General features: G+C 41.9%; 1 protein-coding gene across 2 annotated transcripts in view; it reads right to left on the bottom strand.

The window, feature by feature from the left end:
• Window positions 1–62: 62 nt before the first annotated feature.
• The window catches only part of edaradd (EDAR-associated death domain), a 23,167-nt gene continuing 57 nt past the window's right edge, over window positions 63–23,172 (bottom strand). The window contains exons 1-6 of one of the 2 annotated variants that reach the window (XM_085295901.1): window positions 22,847–23,172; window positions 12,785–12,843; window positions 12,368–12,410; window positions 11,054–11,130; window positions 2,957–3,005; window positions 63–1,955 (exon numbers count right to left, since the gene is read on the bottom strand). The exon at window positions 22,847–23,172 is cut by the window's right edge and continues 57 nt beyond it. In XM_085295901.1, the coding sequence (XP_085152027.1) occupies window positions 1,561–1,955; window positions 2,957–3,005; window positions 11,054–11,130; window positions 12,368–12,410; window positions 12,785–12,843; window positions 22,847–22,904 (681 nt within the window). In that variant the 5' untranslated portion in view covers window positions 22,905–23,172 and the 3' untranslated portion in view covers window positions 63–1,560. The remainder of the gene's footprint in view (window positions 1,956–2,956; window positions 3,006–11,053; window positions 11,131–12,367; window positions 12,411–12,784; window positions 12,844–22,846) is intronic. The other variant, XM_085295902.1, reaches the window with a different exon arrangement.

Genomic DNA, 23,172 nt, shown 5'->3' with positions numbered 1-23,172 from the left:
ACACACCTTTGAGATTGTTCTGATATTGCAATTCAATATTTGAAAACAAAAACATTGACAAGTTTTTTTTTTTTTTACATGTTTATTTCATACTGATAAAACAAAAGCTCTTAAAAATACTTTGCATGCTTTTTAGTTTACAGGTTATTTTCTTTGGGTAATTTTACAAAAGGTGTTTGACTCCAATAAACTAATGTTTATAACATGGCTCTACTTTCAGCTTTATGCTAATGTTTAGTATTCAAAAAGTTATGAAGGGGATCCTGTTAACATGGGCTCATGTTCCCCCCCCCAAAACCCCCAAACAGTAACCCACACCAATAGAAAATCCTATTTGGGGGGTGGGGGTATTCTTTGCACCTAGAGCCATGCTAGTGTTTCTGAAATCAGGATTTCCCTTTTTCATATTTAGCTGAACAGAAAAACGGAGACAGTGAAGGTTGACAGGAATGAGTACTTTTGTAATGGGGTGGGAAACATTTCCCTTAAGAACTCAGGAAACCATCAGATGTATGGATACACTGTCTCAGAACTAAGTGTGAAATTAATCTCTTCTACCGCAGCGGTCCCCAACCCCCGGTCCACGGCCTGGTACCGGTCTGACTCGTGGTACCGGGCCGTGAGAGTTGAGGCTCGGGTGTGAAATTTGTGTTTTTCAGGGTTGTTATCGTGAACTCTGTTTCCCTGGGTCTTTCCCGTGTTGTAGTTCTGCGTCTTCTTTTGAAAGAAATATTTACGCGTGTCCATAGCAACCAGAGGGGATTAAGGAGGACGTTACTGTCAATGTTGTTGGTGTATTTCAGGAGGACGCTGCTAATAAAGTTACACAGTTACACAGTGAATTTGCGTTTATTATTATATTTACAAAACACCAGCATTTGTGTCTCGGTCGGATCATTGAATTTTGTTGTATTTATCCGCCACACCTCAAAGTCGTAAAAACATTGTCTGACATTAAACCGTCCGTGGAGCAAAAAAGGTTGGGGACCGCTGTGTTAATGAACAAGTCAGTGGAATCACTATGTCTAAACTGTCCCATTACGGTGAAGCTATTTCAGTGTCCAACTCCAGTGTTTTGTCCTTTAACTTCTGTTCTTGTTGAGTTGCACTGCACAGTGACATCTTTCTGCCTCTGCCCAGGTATTATGAAAATCTCTAAACAGCCTTTGAAACACAGAAAGTAAGAAAATGAAATTTTGCAGCATTGACATCAACATCGTTGCTTGAATTTGAATAATCCAACTCCATCTGATTTAGTTAATGTCAATCTTTAACACTGCTCCGAAGACTCAGAATCTGCGGCAGGTGTGCCAACGTCAGGTCACAAGAAAGAAATATACTGGTGATCTGCATGCACCGATCAGATCTGTGACTTTGCATTGTATTCACTATATCCAGAACAGAGTGAGGTCAGTACTGTGCAATATTCTCTACAGACAGGTTCGACAGCATTGTTTTATCCATTTCACAAGCTCATTTACTAAAGATACAAAAAACTGGTAGCATGTATCAAAGCTTATGAAAATTAGGAAATCAAGTACAACCCTGAAAGATTAAGAGTCAAATTGATTGTGTGTGTTGCCAGCGCGACGGCCAATCCTTCTCTATCCAGCTCTGCAGCAGTCGCAGCACATCAATGCGCTGATAGATGCGGCAAAGTTCAGTGAGCTCAGTGACCGTCTTCTGGTTGTAGCGTAACAGGAACTCCTGGGTGGGGCTGTGGGACAAGGAACCCTGGGTCCGATGCTCCAGCAGGGTCAGTTCGTCATAGCTCATCCCCCAACGACTCGCAAAGTTTTTCCAGTTTTTGATGGTGCAGTGGTTTGGATCCAATTTGAGCCGCAGCAAGTCCAGCAGATCTTTGTCGTTCATGAGGTCGCTGATTTTGGGAGGGGGTGCCGGGCAGAAGCACTTCTCGCAGGGGTTCGTTAAAAACTGTAGTTCTTTGGGATAGTCTGAACTCAGAGATGGACAAGGAAAGATTGAGTTAGCTCAAGCACATTACCAAATAACATTTGCTATCTGCTAACGACAATTTGCTAACAACTATTTAGCTTGTCAGTGTTTTCTGTTACGATGAAAAACAAACGCACATTTAACATGGAAAAGGTTTCAACACATCCAAGAAATCCCTTTGAGGCAAAAAGCTTATCAAACTGCTTTAGTCTGGGTGGCTGTAGCTCAGGAGGCAGAGCAGGTCACCTTCTCATTGGAAGATTGGTCTGCTCCAGTCTGCACGCCAGATATCCAAGATACCAACCCCACTGTTAGAAAGCTTTTAAGCATGGAACAAAGTGCTTGTATGAATGGGTGAATGAAGCATGTTATGTAGAGTAAAAAAAACAAACCCGCTATGTTCAACAGCTCTGCTCAAAGCACGAGAAGCCTTTGTTGTTTACAGCCCATCAGAATAAAAGTGTCACAAAAGGAGAGCGAAGCGTGTTGCAAAGGGGCTCTGGACTATTCCAGTTTTCATTGGTGAAAGGCAGGAGTGCAACCATTCACACTTAAATGTCTTTGGACTATGGGAGGAAGCTGGAATAACCAGAGAGCACCCACTGGTGTACGCGAGTCCACAATGAAAGGACTCAAATCCAGAACCTTCCTGCTGTGAGTGAACGGGGCTAAACACTGCACCGCTGTGTCATCCCAAGCTTTCTGAACTCAATGATGCAAAGCTCAAGCAGAGTGAAAGAAATGAGCATGAAGCTGAAAGCAGCAGAACAGGTCCTCTTTAATAATTTAGTCACGTATTCTTCTAGTTGTGTTGAGTACAACACAGTGCCCATCGTGAAGATTGTGGTGTGTTCAAACTCCTCTCCCAAAGTGTAACCATCATATGATTATTACTGTCAAATTTAAATCAAAGAGTAAAACTGCTGTTAGTCTGATAAGCGGTGTTTCAGTTCCTTCTGATATTTTCATTTAAAGGGTTCAGCACGAGTAACTGACCTACCTGGTGAAGAAGAAGTGGGGCAAGTGCATTCTTCCACATCTTCCACTGGCTGCACACAGAGAAGCAAAGAATGAATGGTAGGCACATGCTACTGTGGACTGGTCATTTTCCCCCCGGACTACAAACATTGCTGAGGGTATGTGAAAATGAGCGCTGCAAAGAACAACTTTACATTCACTACTCTGCTAAATCCAAATATGTCTGTGCATGATGGGATTTGCTGGGTGTCTCAGCAGGGCAGCCCGTACACCCAGTACTTCCATTCTGTGTCATTTTGCAGGTGCTGGTGTGTAATATTTGTAAAGGAATATACACCTTTTTAGCAAATACTACCATTAACTCAAGGTGGAGACATTGTTTTTGAGTGTTGTTTGGAGTGGTCGGTCGCAACCAAATATCATCAATGACCTTTTCATGAGTCGTGGAAAACATACGCAGCAAAGTAGTGAGGATATATTTTACGGAGGACAGTTATTAAAGCAACCCTTTATACTTAAAAATTATAAAGCTCATTCAAGCTGCTGTACTTTGCTGCAGAGCCGCTGCAGTAAAAGACAAAACATTTGCTACACACGGGCATGAGGCAGAGTTTTTACATTTCTCCTGCTGATGCCTCACATCCACTTTTGTGTTGGCCTCAGTGCTACTGCATCCTGAACTGCAGGAAGTCTATACATGTGCTGTCAAAGCCATGAAAATGAGAAAGCAGTATATGCCCATACTTGCAAACTCTAATTACTGCATTAGTGGAGTGAGTAAGAAAGACAGAATTACAGCTTAATAGATTTCATTTGATCTTTTTGGTGTTAAAAATACTGCAGTGCATGTACCAAACACAAGTTCTGATGGCCGTGATGTGCAGTTTGGTAAAGTGCCCCGTGTGGAGCGACGTTGTAGATTGCAGCACTATAGCTAGCAACTCTAACTCTATGTACATATTTAGCAGGTATATTCCTCAACTGGATTGTGGATACTAGCATGCTGTGGATGAAGACAATATGGACCATTAATCCTCACCATGTCCCGGTGTCATAAGAGAAAGGATTATGACCATTCCTGGGACTGAGGCAACCATGGAAACAATTTAAATCGTTAACAATGTGAAACGTTTACATTCCCTACAATCGTCATGGCTGTAACGCTTCACAATGCTTGTACGCTGAGAAAAAGCTAATCAGCCGTTTGTTTGATGCTGTGGTAAATTCACTGACTTCAGTAGTCGCTGCAGTTCGGTTAGAGCAGGTTCAGGTTTCACTCGGCTGCAAATGTAGATCAGAGGTTTAGATGTGATGCTTTTTCCTGGCTGGTGCTAATAAAACATGTCTCAACAGAAGCCATGTTGCACAGTACATCAAGGTCGAGCAGAGAGTTGAGACGCTGTGCTGGAGGGGTGTGAATATTTCACCAGTGGAGAGACTGGAATAGACTGGAATGGGTCAAATCTTCTGTCCCCTTTAAGCTCGCTACCGACAGCAGCAGCACTGTTTCCGAGAGCGCCCTGAAATGGAGTCATGTGAGCGCTCTTCCTACTGTGCTCGGTCTCTGTTATTAGCAAAGTTCACAGCTGCACCTTCAGTGAGACCAAACCACATCCTGTATAATCACAGCTTAAAATAAAAGGTTCTCACAGACTATGCTCTGTGTCTTTAGATCTGGTGAATAATGTTTGGTTGTTGGCGGTCGTATTTTCAGAGGATCCCCACCCATTGGTGCTAACCAGTGCATTGCCACGCTGCCACTGTGTTCTCTTCAAGCACAACAGGGAACAAAGGGAGAGATCCAGGTTTGTAGACTGGAAGGACACCACAGCTGACGGTGTGTCCTCCCTGTTATAATCTGTTTTTGTGCTGATATGTGGCCATAGGAAACGTTTTGTTATTAACTGCACGGGCCACACAGTTGTGCCAAATCAGGATAACCAATCACTTTCTGTAAGAAGCAAAGCATCAGTTTTTAATAAAGAGTGTCTAACAGTACAGTGCACGTCATGCTTTACTCTGTTCCTATGGACTTGTTACCTGTGAAAGGCATGTAGGGAATAAAACAGCTGTGGTTTTCATACAGGGAGTGCAGAATTATTAGGCAACTGAGTATTTTGTCCACATCATCCTCTTTATGCATGTTGTCTTACTCCAAGCTGTATAGGCTCGAAAGCCTACTACCAATTAAGCATATTAGGTGATGTGCATCTCTGTAATGAGAAGGGGTGTGGTCTAATGACATCAACACCCTATATCAGGTGTGCATAATTATTAGGCAACGTCCTTTCCTTTGGCAAAATGGGTCAAAAGAAGGACTTGACCGGCTCAGAAAAGTCAAAAATAGTGAGATATCTTGCAGAGGGATGCAGCAGTCTCAAAATTGCAAAGCTTCTGAAGCGTGATCATCGACCAATCAAGCGTTTCATTCAAAATAGTCAACAGGGTCGCAAGAAGCGTGTGGAAAAACCAAGGTGCAAAATAACTGCCCATGAACTGAGAAAAGTCAAGCGTGCAGCTGCCAAGATGCCACTTGCCACCAGTTTGGCCATATTTCAGAGCTGCAACATCACTGGAGTGCCCAAAAGCACAAGGTGTGCAATACTCAGAGACATGGCCAAGGTAAGAAAGGCTGAAAGACGACCACCACTGAACAAGACACACAAGCTGAAACGTCAAGACTGGGCCAAGAAATATCTCAAGACTGGTTTTTCTAAGGTTTTATGGACTGATGAAATGAGAGTGAGTCTTGATGGGCCAGATGGATGGGCCCGTGGCTGGATTGGTAAAGGCAGAGAGCTCCAGTCCCACTCAGACGCCAGCAAGGTGGAGGTGGAGTACTGGTTTGGGCTGGTATCATCAAAGATGAGCTTGTGGGGCCTTTTCGGGTTGAGGATGGAGTCAAGCTCAACTCCCAGTCCTACTGCCAGTTTCTGGAAGAATAGAATAGCCTTTATTGTCATTGTACAGAGTACAACGAAATTGGAGTGCCACTCCCTTGGTGCAAGTTTCAATAATAAATATAAATGTAAAATATAAAAAGTACAAAAAAAACAATCGTAAGTACTCAAACAATAGTATGTACAATATATACAGGATAGCAGCATTAATATAATGACAGTATGAATAGCAGCATAATATAATGACAGTGACGGTATGGAATAGGTTCACTTGTTTTTGTGCTTATTTACTACGGTGATAGCTCTGGGAAAGAAGCTATCCCTGAATCTGTTTGTCCTGGTTTTATGTGACCTGTACCGTCGGCCTGACGGTAATAGTTCAAACAGTTGGTTGCTGGGGTGAGAGTGGTCCTTGATGATATTGCCAGCTCTGCTGAGGTACCGAGAGTTTGCAGTGACCTCCAGGCTGGGCAGAGAGCAGCCAGTGATCTTCTGGGCTGTGTTGATGACCCTCTGCAGTACTTTCCTGTCTGCAGCTGAGCACCCTGCATACCATGTTGTTATGCCGTACGTTAGGATGCTCTCTATGGTGGCTCTGTAAAATGTCACCAGCAGCCTCTCCTCCAGGTTGTTCCTCCTGAGCACTCTCAGAAAGTGGAGACGCTGCTGGGCCTTTTTAACCACCGCTGTAGTATTTGCAGTCCAGGAGAGGTCATCAGAGATCTGCACGCCCAGAAACCTCATGGAGTGTACCCTCTCCACACAGCTCCCGTGAATGTAAAGTGGGGCCGGGTCTGCTCTGCCCTTCCTGAAGTCCACCTTCTTCAAGCAGTGGTACAGGAAGAAGTCTGCATCCTTCAAGAAAAACATGATTTTCATGCAGGACAATGCTCCATCACACGCGTCCAAGTACTCCACAGCGTGGCTGGCAAGAAAGGGTATAAAAGAAGAAAAACTAATGACATGGCCTCCTTGTTCACCTGATCTGAACCCCATTGAGAACCTGTGGTCCATCATCAAATGTGAGATTTACAAGGAGGGAAAACAGTACACCTCTCTGAACAGTGTCTGGGAGGCTGTGGTTGCTGCTGCACGCAATGTTGATGGTGAACAGATCAAAACACTGACAGAATCCATGGATGGCAGGCTTTTGAGTGTCCTTGCAAAGAAAGGTGGCTATATTGGTCGCTGATTTGTTTTTGTTTTGTTTTTGAATGTCAGAAATGTATATTTGTGAATGTGGAGATGTTATATTGGTGTCACTGGTAAAAATAAATCATTGAAATGGGTATATATTTGTTTTTTGTTAAGTTGCCTAATAATTATGCACAGTAATAGTCACCTGCACACACAGATATCCCCCTAAAATAGCTAAAACTAAAAACAAACTAAAAACTACTTCCAAAAACATTCAGCTTTGATATCAATGAGTTTTTTGGGTTCATTGAGAACATGGTTGTTGTTCAATAATAACATTATTCCTCAAAAATACAACTTGCCTAATAATTCTGCACTCCCTGTAGTTAGTGAGCGCTGCACTAGAAACATGAGCAATTCAATTACTGCTCACAAACTGATTTTATATTACAGGCCACATACAGCTTGATTTGATCTAGTGTGGACCAGAGAAACAACGGCTCACACACACATCTGTATACGAGACAAAGAAGCACCGTTTCAACTAGAGATGGCACGATACCACTTTTTTATGTCCGATACCGATACCGATATCATAAATTTGGATATCTGCCGATACCGATATGAATCCGATATAGTGTTTTTTAATCAACAAAACTGTTTTTTAATATCTTGCTGCATTTTGTATAAGTTCATACTCAAGTTTAAAACAACAACTACACTAAAGCTATTCTGTTATACCTGTATGCAAAAAAAAAATTTCATAGTTCAGCAATACTGATCAATCTAATAAACTTAAACCTGCACCATCCTCCCTATTCTGGTATTTTAAAGAGTACTTAGTAGAGATGGACCGATCCGATATTACGTATCGGTATCGGTCCGATACTGACCTAAATTACTGGATCGGATATCGGAGAAAAATAAAAAATGTAATCCGATCCATTAAATATCACGAAAGCACCTCACAAAACTTGCAACACACCGTAACTCACCTCAGAACGTTAGCACGTCGGAGCAGTATGCATCACGTGATAGAGCGGCTGTGGCATGCGGGACCTGTCGGTGGTCTGGATAGCATTTGGAGCTTCGCTAGCAACCCGGCATTTCATCTCCGACAAAGTTATCCCCGAGAGAAGTAAAGCAAGTGTGTAAGTCCATCTCTGAATGTTTGTAAAGCATTCCTGCGTTAAGCTTACCAAACAACTGCCTCTTCTTGCTGCTACTTCAATCATGAAACTGCTTAACGATCAGCTGATCGGCTTTTCTGTCGCGAGTCCGTGTCTCTAGTTTGCTTTTGGCCCACGTTGCACCAGAAAGAGGAAACCAGCGGCTGAACAACAGCAGCACGTTTAAGCTTGATCAGCTGTTGTTAGAATTTATTTAATATTACTTTCTACACCAGGATCTTTTTCTACGTAGCTGACGCTGGTAACTGTGCAGGGGCGGATCTAGCAAAGTTTAGCCAGGGGGGCCGATAGGGCATTAACAGGGAAAAGGGGGCACAAAGACATACTTTTCTTTCTTATTCTCATTTAAAATGTCGAGCTTTTAATAAATAATTATCTGACACCCAAAGTTTTAATTTGATGTAAAATGAATAGAAGTCAATTACTGTATATAGTGACTATTAAGTCTAATATATATACCCTAGTAAGCTATAGTACTTTTTCCTTTGGGAAGGTACCATCTGTGCAGTCTGCAATTTTGTTGAAGAAAGATGTTGAATCTATTTAATATTTCTTGAAAAATAATTGATTTCTGTGCATTTTTTTTCACACTGCATCAAATTAAGGTTGATTACGTCGATTAAGCATCATGAGGTGGAGCGTGAGGGGTGGTTCCCTATTTTTTATTTATTTATTTTTGTTGTTGCTGGGAGTTGGAACCCTATTAGTTAGGTTGCTTAATATTTACGCTAAGTACTCTTTAAAATACCAGAATAGGGAGGATGGTGTAGGTTTAAGTTTATTAGATTGATCAGTATTGCTGTACTATGAAATATTTTTTTTTTTGCATACAGGTAAATGGTAAATGGCCTGCATTTGTATAGCGCTTTTCTAGTCCATAGGACCCCAAAGCGCTTTACACTACATTCAGTCATTCACCCATTCACACACACATTCACACACACATTCACACACTGGCGATAGCAAGCTACATTGTAGCCACAGCTGCCCTGGGGCGCACTGACAGAGGCGAGGCTGCCGGACACTGGCGCCACCGGGCCCTGTGTCCGGCAGTAGGCAAACACGGGGTTAGTATCTTGCCCAAGGATATTTGGCATGCAGCCAGGATGCAGCCTGGGATCGAACCACCGACCTTCTGATTAGTGGCTGACCTGCTCTGCCACCTGAGCTACAGCCACCCCCCCTAAAGCTATAACAGAATAGCTTTAGTGTTGTTGTTTTAAACTTGAGTATGAACTTATACAAAATGCAGCAAGATATTTAAAAAACAGTTTTGTTGATTAAAAAACACTATATCGGATTCATATCGGTATCGGCAGATATCCAAATTTATGATATCGGTATCGGTATCGGACATAAAAAAGTGGTATCGTGCCATCTCTAGTACTTAGCATAAATATTAAGCAACCTAACTAATAGGGTTCCAACTCCCAGCAACAACAAAAATAAAAAAATAAAAAATAGGGAACCACCCCTCACGCTCCACCTCATGATGCTTAATCGACGTAATCAACCTTAATTTGATGCAGTGTGAAAAAAAATGCACAGAAATCAATTATTTTTCAAGAAATATTAAATAGATTCAACATCTTTCTTCAACAAAATTGCAGACTGCACAGATGGTACCTTCCCAAAGGAAAAAGTACTATAGCTTACTAGGGTATATATTAGACTTAATAGTCACTATATACAGTAATTGACTTCTATTCATTTTACATCAGATTAAAACTTTGGGTGTCAGATAATTATTTATTAAAAGCTCGACATTTTAAATGAGAATAAGAAAGAAAAGTATGTCTTTGTGCCCCCTTTTCCCTGTTAATGCCCTATCGGCCCCCCTGGCTAAACTTTGCTAGATCCGCCCCTGCACAGTTACCAGCGTCAGCTACGTAGAAAAAGATCCTCGAGTAGAAAGTAATAATAAATACATTCTAACAACAGCTGATCAAGCTTAAACGTGCTGCTGTTGTTCAGCCGCTGGTTTCCTCTTTCTGGTGCAAAGTGGGCCAAAAACAAACCAGAGACACGGACTCCCGACAGAAAAGCCGATCAGCTGATCGTTAAGCAGTTTCATGATTGAAGTAGCAGCAAGAAGAGGCAGTTGTTTGTTAAGCTTAACGCAGGAATGCTTTACAAACATTCAGAGATGGACTTACACACTTGCTTTACTTCTCTCGGGATAACTTTGTCGGAGATGAAATGCCGGGTTGCTAGCGAAGCTCCACATGCTATCCAGACCACCGACAGGTCCTGCATGCCACAGCCGCTCTATCACGTGATGCATACTGCTCCGACGTGCTAACGTTCTGAGGTGAGTTACGGCGTGTTGCAAGTTTTGTGAGGTGCTTTCGTGATATTTAATGGATCGGATTACATTTTTTATTTCTCTCCGATATCCGATCCAGTAATTTAGGTCAGTATCGGACCGATACGTAATATCGGATCGGTCCATCTCTAGTTTCAACAGTACATCTGTTTTTCAACATGATAAAGAAATGCTGCTGTGGTAAACACAATAAATGTTAAACTGTAAGAAATAATCTAGAATTTAAAGACATTCGTGCACTGCGAGTGGCTGTTGGGAGGTTTTTATTATATACAGTTTAAACATCCAGTGGGCCAGTTCTGGCCCCCGAGCCTTATGTTTGACACCCCTGATGTAGTATAGTATCCTAATGTAAACAGCCCATGGTTCACCCTGCTGTTATCAGGTGAAACAGACACGTTGAATCATTTTGTGTTCAGTGTTGTCGTGCCACGTGAAACGTACATGTGTTAAATGCATGTGGACCATAATGAATTGTTACCATTGTTGTGGCTAGCCTCCGTACCACATCTGTTGAACCCTGGCACTAAAAGTGTGTCACGTGCATCAGAGCTAGTAATGCTGACCTGTCTTATTCTGTCTTCTGAGGAGGGACTCAGGTATCTCGAGGGCATCGAGCTGAGGTGCAGCGTCACAGCGTCTGCTGGAAACACATCACTACATGAGTGCGTTACAGTCAGAATGAATACATATACATGTGTACAATACAAATGCAGTTTTCAGTGAACAACACGATCAAACATCTTTCACAGTAACAGAAGAAAAGGTGCAAAAGCTCCGACTGTGGCCAGGTGCAAACCACCAGCCAGAAAGGAAGGCCACCACGTCGTCATTTACTCAGCATCACAGACACAGCTGCATCCAAAACGCCATCAGTACATCATCTCAGATCAGAGGTACTTTGAGTTGGTTGCTGTAAGAATGTGAAAATTTCAGCTCTAGCAGACTTTTGCTGCAGCTGCCTTCAGCTTTTGCTTGTTTGTCTTCTGACTCGAGTGGCGAGTGTAGCCAAACAGCAGCTTCTGCTGGGTGGACATCAGTCGACTGACTTTGACACTGAACAATATCCCGTTTCTTAAGCTGCTTTTGCAGTTAGGTCATATCCACTGGTACTGGAACACATCAGAGCTCATCCTGCAACTCCTACCAGTACTCGCATCACCACTAAACACGGGTTCCTACTGGTCTGGTTCCACTGGCACCACCACGTCGACTGATACTGTGGTGCTGCCCATCATTCTGATACCGGCCTTTTGACTGTACGTTTATCTTCGTAGCTTGTATAAACTGAACGTTTGAGACGTCCTACCAGACTGATGTCAGAATTGTTGGTAAAAATCTGTTAGGACAAAAAAATTCTAACATAGTGAATCAATGGAGCTCCCTCGTTTGAAAAGATCTTGCTTCTGTCTGCAGGTGACAAGGTCCCTTGTTTCTGCATTTAACCCAAACTTTGACTTTGTTAACAAGCAGACGGTGATGTAATGCTTAAAGCAGGCGGACAGACACACCAAGGTCGTTCAGAGCTTTACTAGAGTAGGTGAAAGTGTTTCTTACAAACCCAACAGCAACAGCATTAATTGATGTATTAGATGGCCAAAGCCATGCATTTGTACTGCCTGACTAACACCCAAGTTTCTCCGTTATCACGCATTATGTAAAACATTAGATCCAAGTTCTCGAAAAAACCAAAACATCTCAAATAAAATCTTTACTTCACATTTTTCTGAAAAATTTAAATGCAATTTAAGATAAATTGGTTAAATTTTCCATTTCTTAAAACTGACTTTTACATAAAATCCAATCCAGTTTGTAACTATTTTGATGACAGAATAAATATCCATAAATCCTTTATACAGCAGGCCAAAGCCCTCACTCACCATGGGGATCTGTTACTTGCACGGGATAATTGGCCTCCAAGGACTGTGGGACAGACAAACACAGACATGACGATATGAAAAGCAAACAGAACTGAAGACAGAAACCTGAGCAAGAAAAAGGTTGTCTACTTTGGAAGCTTCCTACTCTCTTTCTTCATGAGATAAAGACTGTAACTGAGGAAGAAAATTACTCTGGTGTGCAAAGACAGCCTGCTGCAACTTGTTCTTTGATGAGCCCTCGGGCGCTAGCAATCACAGCACACTGTGTTCAGTTATGGTACATTTCTTAGCAGATTACTGTAAGACTCTAAGGAAGAACAATGAGAAATCAGCACAAAACAAACTACATAGGAGACAAGTCAAGACAATGAGAGTGTTAAACACACGGCTGGAGAAGAGAATAATGAGGTTGCTCACAAATTCTGCCACAAAGCTGGTGGTGTCTGTGTCCTCCACAGGCTCAGAGCTGCTTCTGTCTGTTTCCGAAAAAAGGAAGAGGCTTTAATACAGTGAATGTTGATGTGGTCACCATTACTCATTTGATCTACTTCCTACTCCACAGAGACGGCCACAGTCAAGAGAAATGATTAGAAACGGTGACAGCTGTGCCGCGCTGGGCCGTGCCGGGCTGTACTGGGTAAAAGGTCATTTGAAAGAGTAAGAACAGGCTGCAACTACATTATAAGTAAAAAAGTGCAAAGTCTGAGTTTACATGTAGGTTTCCTAAACATAAGACAAAAGGTAAAGTCACCTGATAACAGTGCAAAACTCCTCTGAAACAATCTGGACATTGTTAGAGGACGACTCTGACCTCCAACAGCTCACAGAGCAGCACAAAGACGGCTTTTCAGCACCGCACTGCACTCAGGCCAAATACAGTCCTGAGCTGGTCTTTCTTGGGTTACAGCAGATAACTTACACGTGTACAAAAAACTAAACATGCAGAGCTACATAGTGTTTCAGTTTAAAGTCATAAGACATCCATGGAGCTCTCAGGACAACAAGAGTCAAGTAATGAAATATGTACGTTACACATTTCCACTCAAACGCCGGCGGATCAGGATGGAGACTTGCTTAAATATCAGGAGTCATCCTGGCAGTTTTCGCTCAGATTTAAACCGTTTTTTAAAGAACTGTATTTAGTAATAACGATAATCATAAAATGCTCTGATGGTGGGTTTTTCTCAATGTCAGGTCATGGTCAAAAACATTTCCAAAATAAAAGCTGGGTTGACCAAAACAAATAAAACATTCTGTTTAGACAACAATGTCGAGGGGAAAAAGATGCACAGCCAAAATGACTCAACCTCACGACTTCCCACTCTGTCCTTTTCTCTTCCTACTCAGCTCCCTGATTAGACACCAACACATCGTGGCTGACATCAGGGCACACAGTTACAATGCTCTGACTAAATAAATGAAAAATGACTAACTATTTACTGACCAAATAAGTCGTCAAGTAAAACAAAGTCCAACAAATATTTATTGAATTCTTTTATTGTGATAAGATGCAGGCGTGTAAATGAAAGTTTCCCACAGTAATGAAGCTCTTTGATGAAGGTTTATAAAGAAAAACAAAGCATTCACATGAATGTGTTACAGTTCTACAAAGACCAGCATAACCCAGAACAACCTGAATCCTTCGCTTAAATGTGGAATTCACAGTATTGGACATTTAGTTAATAAGATACATCCTGATGTTAAAGCACATATTTCTACACGTGCCTGTTCCACAGCCACGACCTGTGTGTGTGTGTGTGTGTGTGTGAGATCATGCACATTACATGTGCCGTATTGCCCAGCCTTGTGTTATGACATTATCTGGAAATAATAATAATCATTTTAAAAACCCTAAAAATGGCGGTTTCCCCGACTGATCCGCTTCCTCTGCTGTAATGAAACTCTTTCAGGTTGAGCTTCAGTTTTGTATCTTTGCAGGTGTGGGAAACAGAAACGATGGCACAAACCAGAGAAACGCTGCCTTTCCTTTACGCTTGCTAAAAAGTCCTCTCTTGAATTTAATTATCTGTCTTCATCAAAAAGAACTTGATGATGACACCGAGCGCTCCACCATCAGCTGGTCAGTCAGTATATCATCTGCAGTGTTTCAAACAATTGACCTAATAGTCATTATTATCTTATTAAAGTTGAGAGCTCAGCTCACCATAAAGCACAGGCTTAACTCCAAGTGGTATTTGTCAGTGTATGACGCTGCACTTCCTGGATGTCACATGATTATATATACTTATTACGTATACACCTCAGGTCTTGCAGTGACTGTGGATTTCTTGTTGGAAAAATCAAACAGGGCAATGTTTGCTTAATGTCAGAAATTCTGATGTCACCTGATTACTGTAAAAAAGTTTGTCTGTTGATGTGACTGGACTCCTAGCACCAAAGCTGGATGTGCTAATATGCATTTCCATAGCTAAATGAAAACAATTCAGTCATGGGACTTGCCGATGACTCCCTGAACTATGTATATAGCTGCAGAAAAATACTCCTGATACTACAGCTTTCTCCTGCTAACTTGAGTTCATGTCACATCCATGGCCGTTGCTTCGCTGGTTTTATTATTTTTGAGTCTTTTCATTGTTTTTCCAGATTTCTTTAAGGTTTAGAGCAGGGGTGCCCAATCCCAGTCCTCGAGATCTACTATCCTGCAGCTTTTAGACGCATCCTTCTTCTGACACACCTGAATCAACCGAATGGCTTGTTATCAGGCCTTTGCCAAACTTGATGGCATGCTGAAGAGGTAATCACACCATTTGATTCAGCTGTGTTGGAGTAGGGATGCATCTAAAAGCTGCAGGATAGTAGATCTCGAGCACTGGGATTGGGCAGCCCTGGTTTAGAGACTGCGGCTACTTGTTGGACCGATCGTAGTGTGGGTTCCGTTTCACCCTTTCATGATCACAGATTAGGAAGCAAACTTGAAAAGATAAAGAGTTCTTTTGTTTTGATGTAAAACAATCAATGTTGCCATTTTTGTATTAAATTCAGACATGTGACCCACCTGAGGTGTAACTGTTAAAATGCTCAGCACGTGCATACAGCAGGGTACAGTTTTCTATGTTGCAACATTCAGTTCAGAAAGAGTGAAGAAGGTCATTTAGTGTCAATCAGAACTGAACTGCAGTGGTTGTTCGATCAGCGACTGTCTGACCTCCTACATACATGAGTAACAATAAAGAACACAAAAGGACACGCAGGCTCTCGCCTTAAACATCACATTCAGAGTTTGTAAATCATTCATCCAACTTCAAATGTTTCCTTAAACTGAACTCATGTATTTGACAGGGAGCCAATGTAGTTTGGCTAAAGTTGGAGTAAATTAGGTGACTAATGGTTAAAAAAGACAAAACTATCAGCATATAACGTCGCTTTGCACCTCCGAGTCGTATAGAGCGTTAAGTATAGAGCAGGACCAGTCACCCAGTTATCAAGTGTAAGTTGAACCCCAGATCAGTGGAGCATTGTTTCTCCCTCTCTGGGAATGCAGAGCATGTATCTGCATGCTCGGGATAAAGTTCAAGAGATGAAATATAAACCACATCATAATACATTGCTAAGGGTCATAATTCCACACAGGTGAACCTAGCTTTTTTCCCTTTTGACCACCCATGTGTGCTGTGAAAGGATAAAGCAGTTTCTCAGCAGCCTGTGTAGAAGGCCTGTGCTCTGTCATGTGCTTCTTTCTACACATGAATGGAAGTGAATGGCATGCCAATACCTGACCCAAGCCACAGCGATGTCTAGACTGAAAGCAGCTAAATACACACCTTGTAAAAACTCGGCCTAACATACCTGGCCCTGGGTGGTACGTGTGTCTCCTTCATTATTCAGTGTGCATATTCCTGAACTGTAGAGAATTCAGCTGGTGGTGTAGTGTTTATACCCCTCCTTCAAAGCATATATTAAAAAGGACATAAAACATTTAGAAAAGGGCTGAACTTTCCAGTCTTTTCACTTTCTTTTCTGAAAGTGAGATGTGGTTCTAATAAAGAGTAGGCATCAGGGCGTAAACAGCAAAGACTGGCGGTGTGTAAAATTTGCACAGTTTACTTTGTGTGTACTTCTTTTTTTTTTTGCTCACTGTTTGCAGCACACAGACTTTCAGGGACCTGTGCTACAGACTGACATTACTATACCTAGGGTGTCTTTCTGTTATCTGGATTCACTTACCCTAATCTTGACTACTGGGATACTTGGTCACACATAGCTGGTATAACGTGCACAGGTAACCCAGGCTTTCCCCTGTGTGTTCACATGAAAGCGTGTAGGAGGTATCTGACCAATCTAAAAAGGGATGTTTCGTGGATCATATAAATTACACAGAAAATGATCCCTGTGAGTGTCACCTAGGGCTGGGCGATATGGCCTAAAATTCATATCGCGAAGCACGTGCGGTAACGATATATATCACGATATATTCTTTTCTTCTGTATAACGTATTTTCCACACTTTAAATCCTTTAATTTTCTCAAAAATCGAGAGTGTGCCTTATGTATGAATTCTGGTTCCTGCATTACGGCTGCCGTAGTGAGGAGCTTCACGAAGTAATCTGGGTCCAAAACTCTGTCAGCTTCAGGTTCCAAAGTCAAACGAACACTGAGAGTTAAAAACGGTCTAAATTATTTCATCTGTAATAAAATCATCAGTGTTGCTGCTTTATCGGGTGTAACAATTAAGTTTAACATCCATGAAAACAGAATTTATTAAATTTAACGGAGTTAGAAGTTAACAGGAAGTTAGATCGCTAGTTTACACCTAAACATTTCATAGCATGTTCTGACAGAGATTTCTGAAACTAATTCAAACGTACAGCTCTGCTATCACTTCCAACATAAATGAAGACAGGAAACTAAACAGCAGTGGCGTTTGCAGGGTTACTGGAGTTGGACTACCTGGTATATAATGTTGTGCTACGTGATTGCTAGCGACACAGCTATGTTAGCATAACATTAGCACAGTGAAGCTGGAGGATGAAGCCATCTTTTTTTCCCACTCATTAAAAGTTAACGTGAGGGATTCTGGTGGTCAGGGACAAATGCAATCGCATAGCAGGATGCTATACACGGGGCAAACTTCAGTCAGGAGAACAACTGAGATTATTCATCCACAATACGAGGTTAGTCATTAATATACTGCAACAACATGGGAACAGAACAGCTGCGAGAGAATTCAACATTAATGAATCAATGTTACAGAAGTGGAGGAAGCGCAGTTTTTGGCTTTCCCCATATTTCAACAGTGCTTCATCTCTTTGCTATGACTGTCTCCCGCCATAATTTGCAGATGATCATGGTTTTAGCCGCTGCGATGCTTTCGACCAAAACAGGCGCAGCTTGATGACATCATCAACATGCGCTATGGCGATAGAGCGATATAGTCAAAATCTCTATCGTTGGCCAAATTTATATCGTTTCTATCGCCCACCCCTAGTGTCACCTACATTATCCGATGATTAAAAAAGTGATTAAAATTCTATGAAAAACAAAAATGTATACAAGTAAAAGGCAACACTGCTGCAGAAAACTGTTAATATGTTGACTTGGGTAAAAGAAACATTTCATTTCAAGTTAATTTTATTAGTGAGTGCACCCTCAGGGCCACTGCTTATTTCTAATGCAATGGCTGCACATTAGAGCTACACATCTTTAAACTGGATCCATTAAAAAAGTGTTACAACATTTTTATCTTCAGTTATTCGGTGGATGTCTGTTCTCTTATAGTTGGTTAAATTTATAGGTTTATATAGCTTCTCTCATTTATAAAAAGAAATGAAAAACAGATGCAGTATTGCAGATGACCAGCGCTTTGTCAAACCCCACAAGAGTAAATTTGCTTTTTTTCCTTCCAATGAAGTACTAATTTTAAGAATCATCAAATTTGAAAAGGTTTTGAGTCTTTGCCTTATTGACGTAATATTTATTTTCCTTTCCATGAGACACGTGGACAATCCTGTGCTAGCGACGGTAGCTGAATGGGTAGTTACGTCATAAAATAACAAGCTAGCAATTAGCACCATGTTCACTCACTCCAGTTGAGTGAATCGATGTGAGTAAATGTAATTTGAATAGAAAATAGGAATACGAGATTAATTATGTAGAATTTCAAAAATACCAGATGACCAATTTTACCGAAACAAAGGCCAACGGTGGAGGTTTACACAGGAACTCAGAGCGAGAAACGGAGTAGTTTCTTCTTTTAACCAAGAGTGCTAGCAACAAGTTTAAGATCTGATGTTTGATAACTCTAAATACAGAATCTGATCACAATCTACAGACGTTATATCCCTGGTACTGCTGACACATCTGCAAACCCGCAGGTATCAACAGTGTGAGTGCGTCACTGCGTATTATCAGACATTGTTTGCAGCTGTGGTTTTTCTCTGCATTGGTGTTAAAGGGGAAGAACATAACTTGTGCACTAAAATGACTAACATGTTTAGTGTTTGCACGATCCTTTTCAGGCTGTGTCCATGGATTTTTCCCCTTTGTAAATACAAATTTATAGCGTTTTTAAAAAGCAGTTGAACCTGACTCATGTCCTATTCCAACATCATGACCACTTTTGCGTGAACTGAAGCTCCACATCCTGGCTTAGCTTACAGAGTTAGTCAAGCTCTGCTCTAAATTACAGTTTAGTAATGGTGAAGGGACCTACAGTGTATACCTGGATCATATGGGATTGTAGACAAACAGCCATTAACCCACAGTCCAATTAACCACATGTTCATCATCCCGTGTCAAACACAGGATGTGCGTGAAAGTCGTTTGGCAGGAAAGACAAAGTGGTTTTCACTTAAAGGACATCCCACAGCAGAGCCTGAACGCTGCGTCTGCAGGCATACGCCACGAGCTACTGTTGGTGTCTGAGGTGAGACAGCAGAGAGGCAAATGTCTGTGACGATGGGTGACAACAAAGAAGGATCAAAGTATCCGCAAGAAGAACGGCTTCATCAGGGGCCCGTCCTTCGTACCTCGCTAAGTAAGTTAGCTGGATTAGATTGTTGACGATTTCGCGTGATCTTGGATCGTTCGGTTCTCCGAAGCTCATCCGGGACTTGCTGTCATAGCAACAGAGCCGTAAGCGTAAACCTGCTCGGGAGCAGGTTTACTTTATGTAAACAGGATTAGATCGCGGCCACGCAGGTATGTCCGCTTCATTTATACGAAAGCAACAGCGATATTCCACCACTGTTTCACCATAAATAAATATTATCAATGTAACTAAAGATAATGCAGCACTTGATCCTTTTATTGATGTCACACAGATACATGCAGGTCATTTCCTAAAAAAGGGAAATGTACTATTAACATTCTATCACATGTATGTGATTATTACAGATGTAATTCATATTTCAGAGTAGTAATTGTAAATTACTTCGTGTAATCAAGATGAGAGACCACGGCTATAAAAGCGAAGGTGGATTTGGGAAGCCTGTTGCAGCCATGTCCTGTCCGTATACGCAAGCAACCCATTGCGGAAGGTGCAAGATTGATAAGGAGAGTCCTCAGAATTCAGCGTATATTGTGGGACAGACAGGATCCTTTAGCTCAGCGCGACAGTGTGCTCATAGAGAGATATCGATTTTCCCGTGAGGGTATTATTTACTTAACCAACTTGTTGACGAGGGGGTGCAGGACCACCACCTGTCTTTTTTTTTGCTCTGCCCTTTTCTTGGTTGCTGTTATGAACAAACAAACAGATTATTTCAGGGTCTCTTTCCAAGAGACTAAAAGCAATATAAGTGATAAATATTACCATTCTGTAGAATATTCTTATATTTCACTTTTACTTGTTCCCATGTTCTAGTGGGTCCTGTTGTGGCTCTAATGTGAAAGAGGATATAATGTAATATAATATAATAAATCTACCCTACTGCCTACTGGTGTTGGCCAGAGGGACCGATGGCTTCTGTCAGTCTGCCCCAGGGCAGCTGTGGCTACAACCGTAGCTGCCTCCACCAGTGTGTGAATGTGAGAGTGAATGAATAGTGGCATTGTAAAGCGCTATATAAATCAAATCCATTATTATTATTATTATTATTATTATTATTATTAAATTACTTACGAGTTTGATTTGTCAGCAACTTTCTGCCAGCCCTCTCTCCTTGCTTTTGCAGCCTTTGCAGTGTTCCCTTGCGTTTTAATTAAACTCTGAAACTCCTGAAATCCCTCAATCAAGAGTTCTTGCTCTGCTGCCGAAAAACATCGAGCGCGCTCCTTCGACATTTTCGCCGACCAATCAGAGGGTTGCCGATCAATGTTTCTACTATCGATGCGTAGCCCCTTTTACGACACCCAGTGATCTCACATTACTTCATCCAGCTGTACTAATCGTGAACAACAGGTGTGTTCGGAGAACCGGAATAGCGAGCTCACGGTTAGCGCGATGATTTGATCTTGGATGTAGTAAGCGAGGTACGAAGAACGGACCCCTGGTCTACGGGGTGGTTTGTTCACAGAAGAAAGCCAAAGTAATTTGGAGATAAATATTCATTTTGGTGCCACGTAACAGGATTCGTCGAAAGACCTTTTTCTGCTTCTCTTTACAGACTTCTTTGTGGTCGCCCACGAGTCAGTGAAGGAGGACATCTTTTCTGCCAGAGTCAGTGAAACCTTCTCTGAACTTAAACTCTCATATGATGTGAGAATGTAGGCAAAGGGTCACTTTAAGGTCTCCAGCCTAACACTAGCTGCCATAACCAGCTGTTCAGAAAACAATGCGTTACATTGGTTTGCATTTTCCAGTCATTTCTATTCTGATTTCATTTTGCTCATGTTAAACTCGTTTCAGGTCACGGGCCACGTCACTGGCACACGGACACTTCCAGGACCAAAACCATTCTGAAACTCTCAGATTCATTTCAAATCATCTAAACTGTTTAGATGATTTATTTAACGTTTTCTATAACTCCAGTGATCAGCTACCTCTCCAGGACATGAACCTGCTGCAGATTCTAATAATGTATACTTTATTCTTCCCCGTAGGGAAATTAGTCCTCCGCATTGAACCCATTCACTCGGTGAAGCAATGGGCAGCCAGCGCCCGGGGAGCAGTGTGTAGGAACGGTACCTTGCTCAGTGGATTCGAACCCCCGAGTCACGGGACGAACACTACCTACTGAGCTATCCCTGCCCTCTGCTTGGAGATGCGTCTAACAGACGTCAGTTAACAGTAATATTGAAGTGCATCAGACCCCAGGATTAGAGACTCCAGAGGCCATATGATTTCCATAACGCTGCTGGGAAGCACTGACGACTAACTGGTTAGCGCAACTGAACACCCTGCAGTCTTAGACTGTATTTGGGATATTCTCAAGGCTCAGTCTTATTTTAATATTTTATGGTAGTGTGCATAACTTGATATTCCAAACAAGCCATTCAAAAGCAAATGATGTGTGACTCATGCCCAGCGTGATGCAGCTTCCTTCAGACGTACACACACTGCTTTGTTTTTATTGAAGCAGAGCAGGGAATCCGTTCTGGGATGCTTCTGTGTATCTGATGGAACAAATGCTGTCCAGCATGACCTGGACTGGTCTCAATACTGGATGCTGTTCCTCCCTGATGAGTGCTAAATTACAGTAATAAAAAACTATAAATAAAATAAAGCAAATAGGTTAGCTGTGGCCTTCAGTCACTACCCAGCTGACAGCGCTGTCCACCCCATCATCATATCATTTGAAACAATGGTATTCCATCGTCCCTGTAGAGACCCGGAGAATCAGTGCAGGAAAGCACTGGAGAGTTTTTGGCACATGGCGGTGGCCCAACACCTCACTAAGACACATCAGTCAATATGTAAATAGATAGAACAACAAAACAGCAAAACCAGAATAAATGATTATTAAAAAGTGCGATTAAAACCAGAATGTGTTCTTTTTAAAATGCTGTGAAGCACAGCACGTATCAGTGATCAATAAAGCCATCAGTTACAGCACGCAAGAGGCACAAGCCGTCGTTAAGACACTAACACGGAAATACAAACCACAAACGGAGCCTCTTTCTAATCTGTCTTAGCCCACTAGGCTTCGTTCTGTGGAACTGTGGTGGCCTACTCTTTTCCGCTCAGCATATCACTGAATGCGTGAAGGTCACACGTCACGCCACAGCTTCACTGGACAGCAAATAAGATGCCAGCGCAGAGGCCAGCGGGTTTTCCGCTTAGTCGAAAAAGGAAATTTTTCTAATTGTGGAAACTTTCTTGGTTGTGTGGTTAACCAACAAACGGATGCTGCTCTTCCTTTCCATCCTAAACGACGCTACATTGAACTGAATTAAGTTCAAAATACTTTAGATGAAGACGAAATCTGATCAAATACATTATTTTATGTGGCAACATGTCGTTTTAACACACAATAAACAATAGTGACAAATCTTAAGAAACTTTTCACGACACTTGTTGAGAACAGTTATGAATGAAACAACGGCGCTCTGACACGGACAGTGAAATGAATGTTTTACTCACCAAATGGTTCTTTGTACGCGTTCAAACTGCTCATGTTTGAGGCTGGGATGTCTCCCATGCAGGGAAATGTAAAAGGAGCGGACAGAAACTGTCTCCACGCAGTAAAAACACGCAGTTATCCTCTGCCCCGACCTCAGAGAAAGCTCCAATGCCACCCCAGCGGCGGCGACTCAAACAAATGAAACACCTCTGTGATGAAAAGGTGCGAGGATTAATGCTGCCTTCAAGGCCCACCCGTAATTTCCAGCCGAAGGCGGTTCATCTATGACGACAGAAGAATACGTCCTTGCTAGAAATATATGATGAAATATTCATGTTTTTTAATA

The sequence above is a fragment of the Mchenga conophoros genome, linkage group LG13, assembly GCF_057382185.1.
Source record: "Mchenga conophoros isolate Kocher_MC1m ecotype Shallow Benthic linkage group LG13, M_conophoros_male_GT1.1, whole genome shotgun sequence".
NCBI lineage: Eukaryota > Metazoa > Chordata > Actinopteri > Cichliformes > Cichlidae > Mchenga > Mchenga conophoros.
Note: the sequence above shows the minus strand (reverse complement) of the source record. Positions and strands in the feature narration are given on the sequence as shown.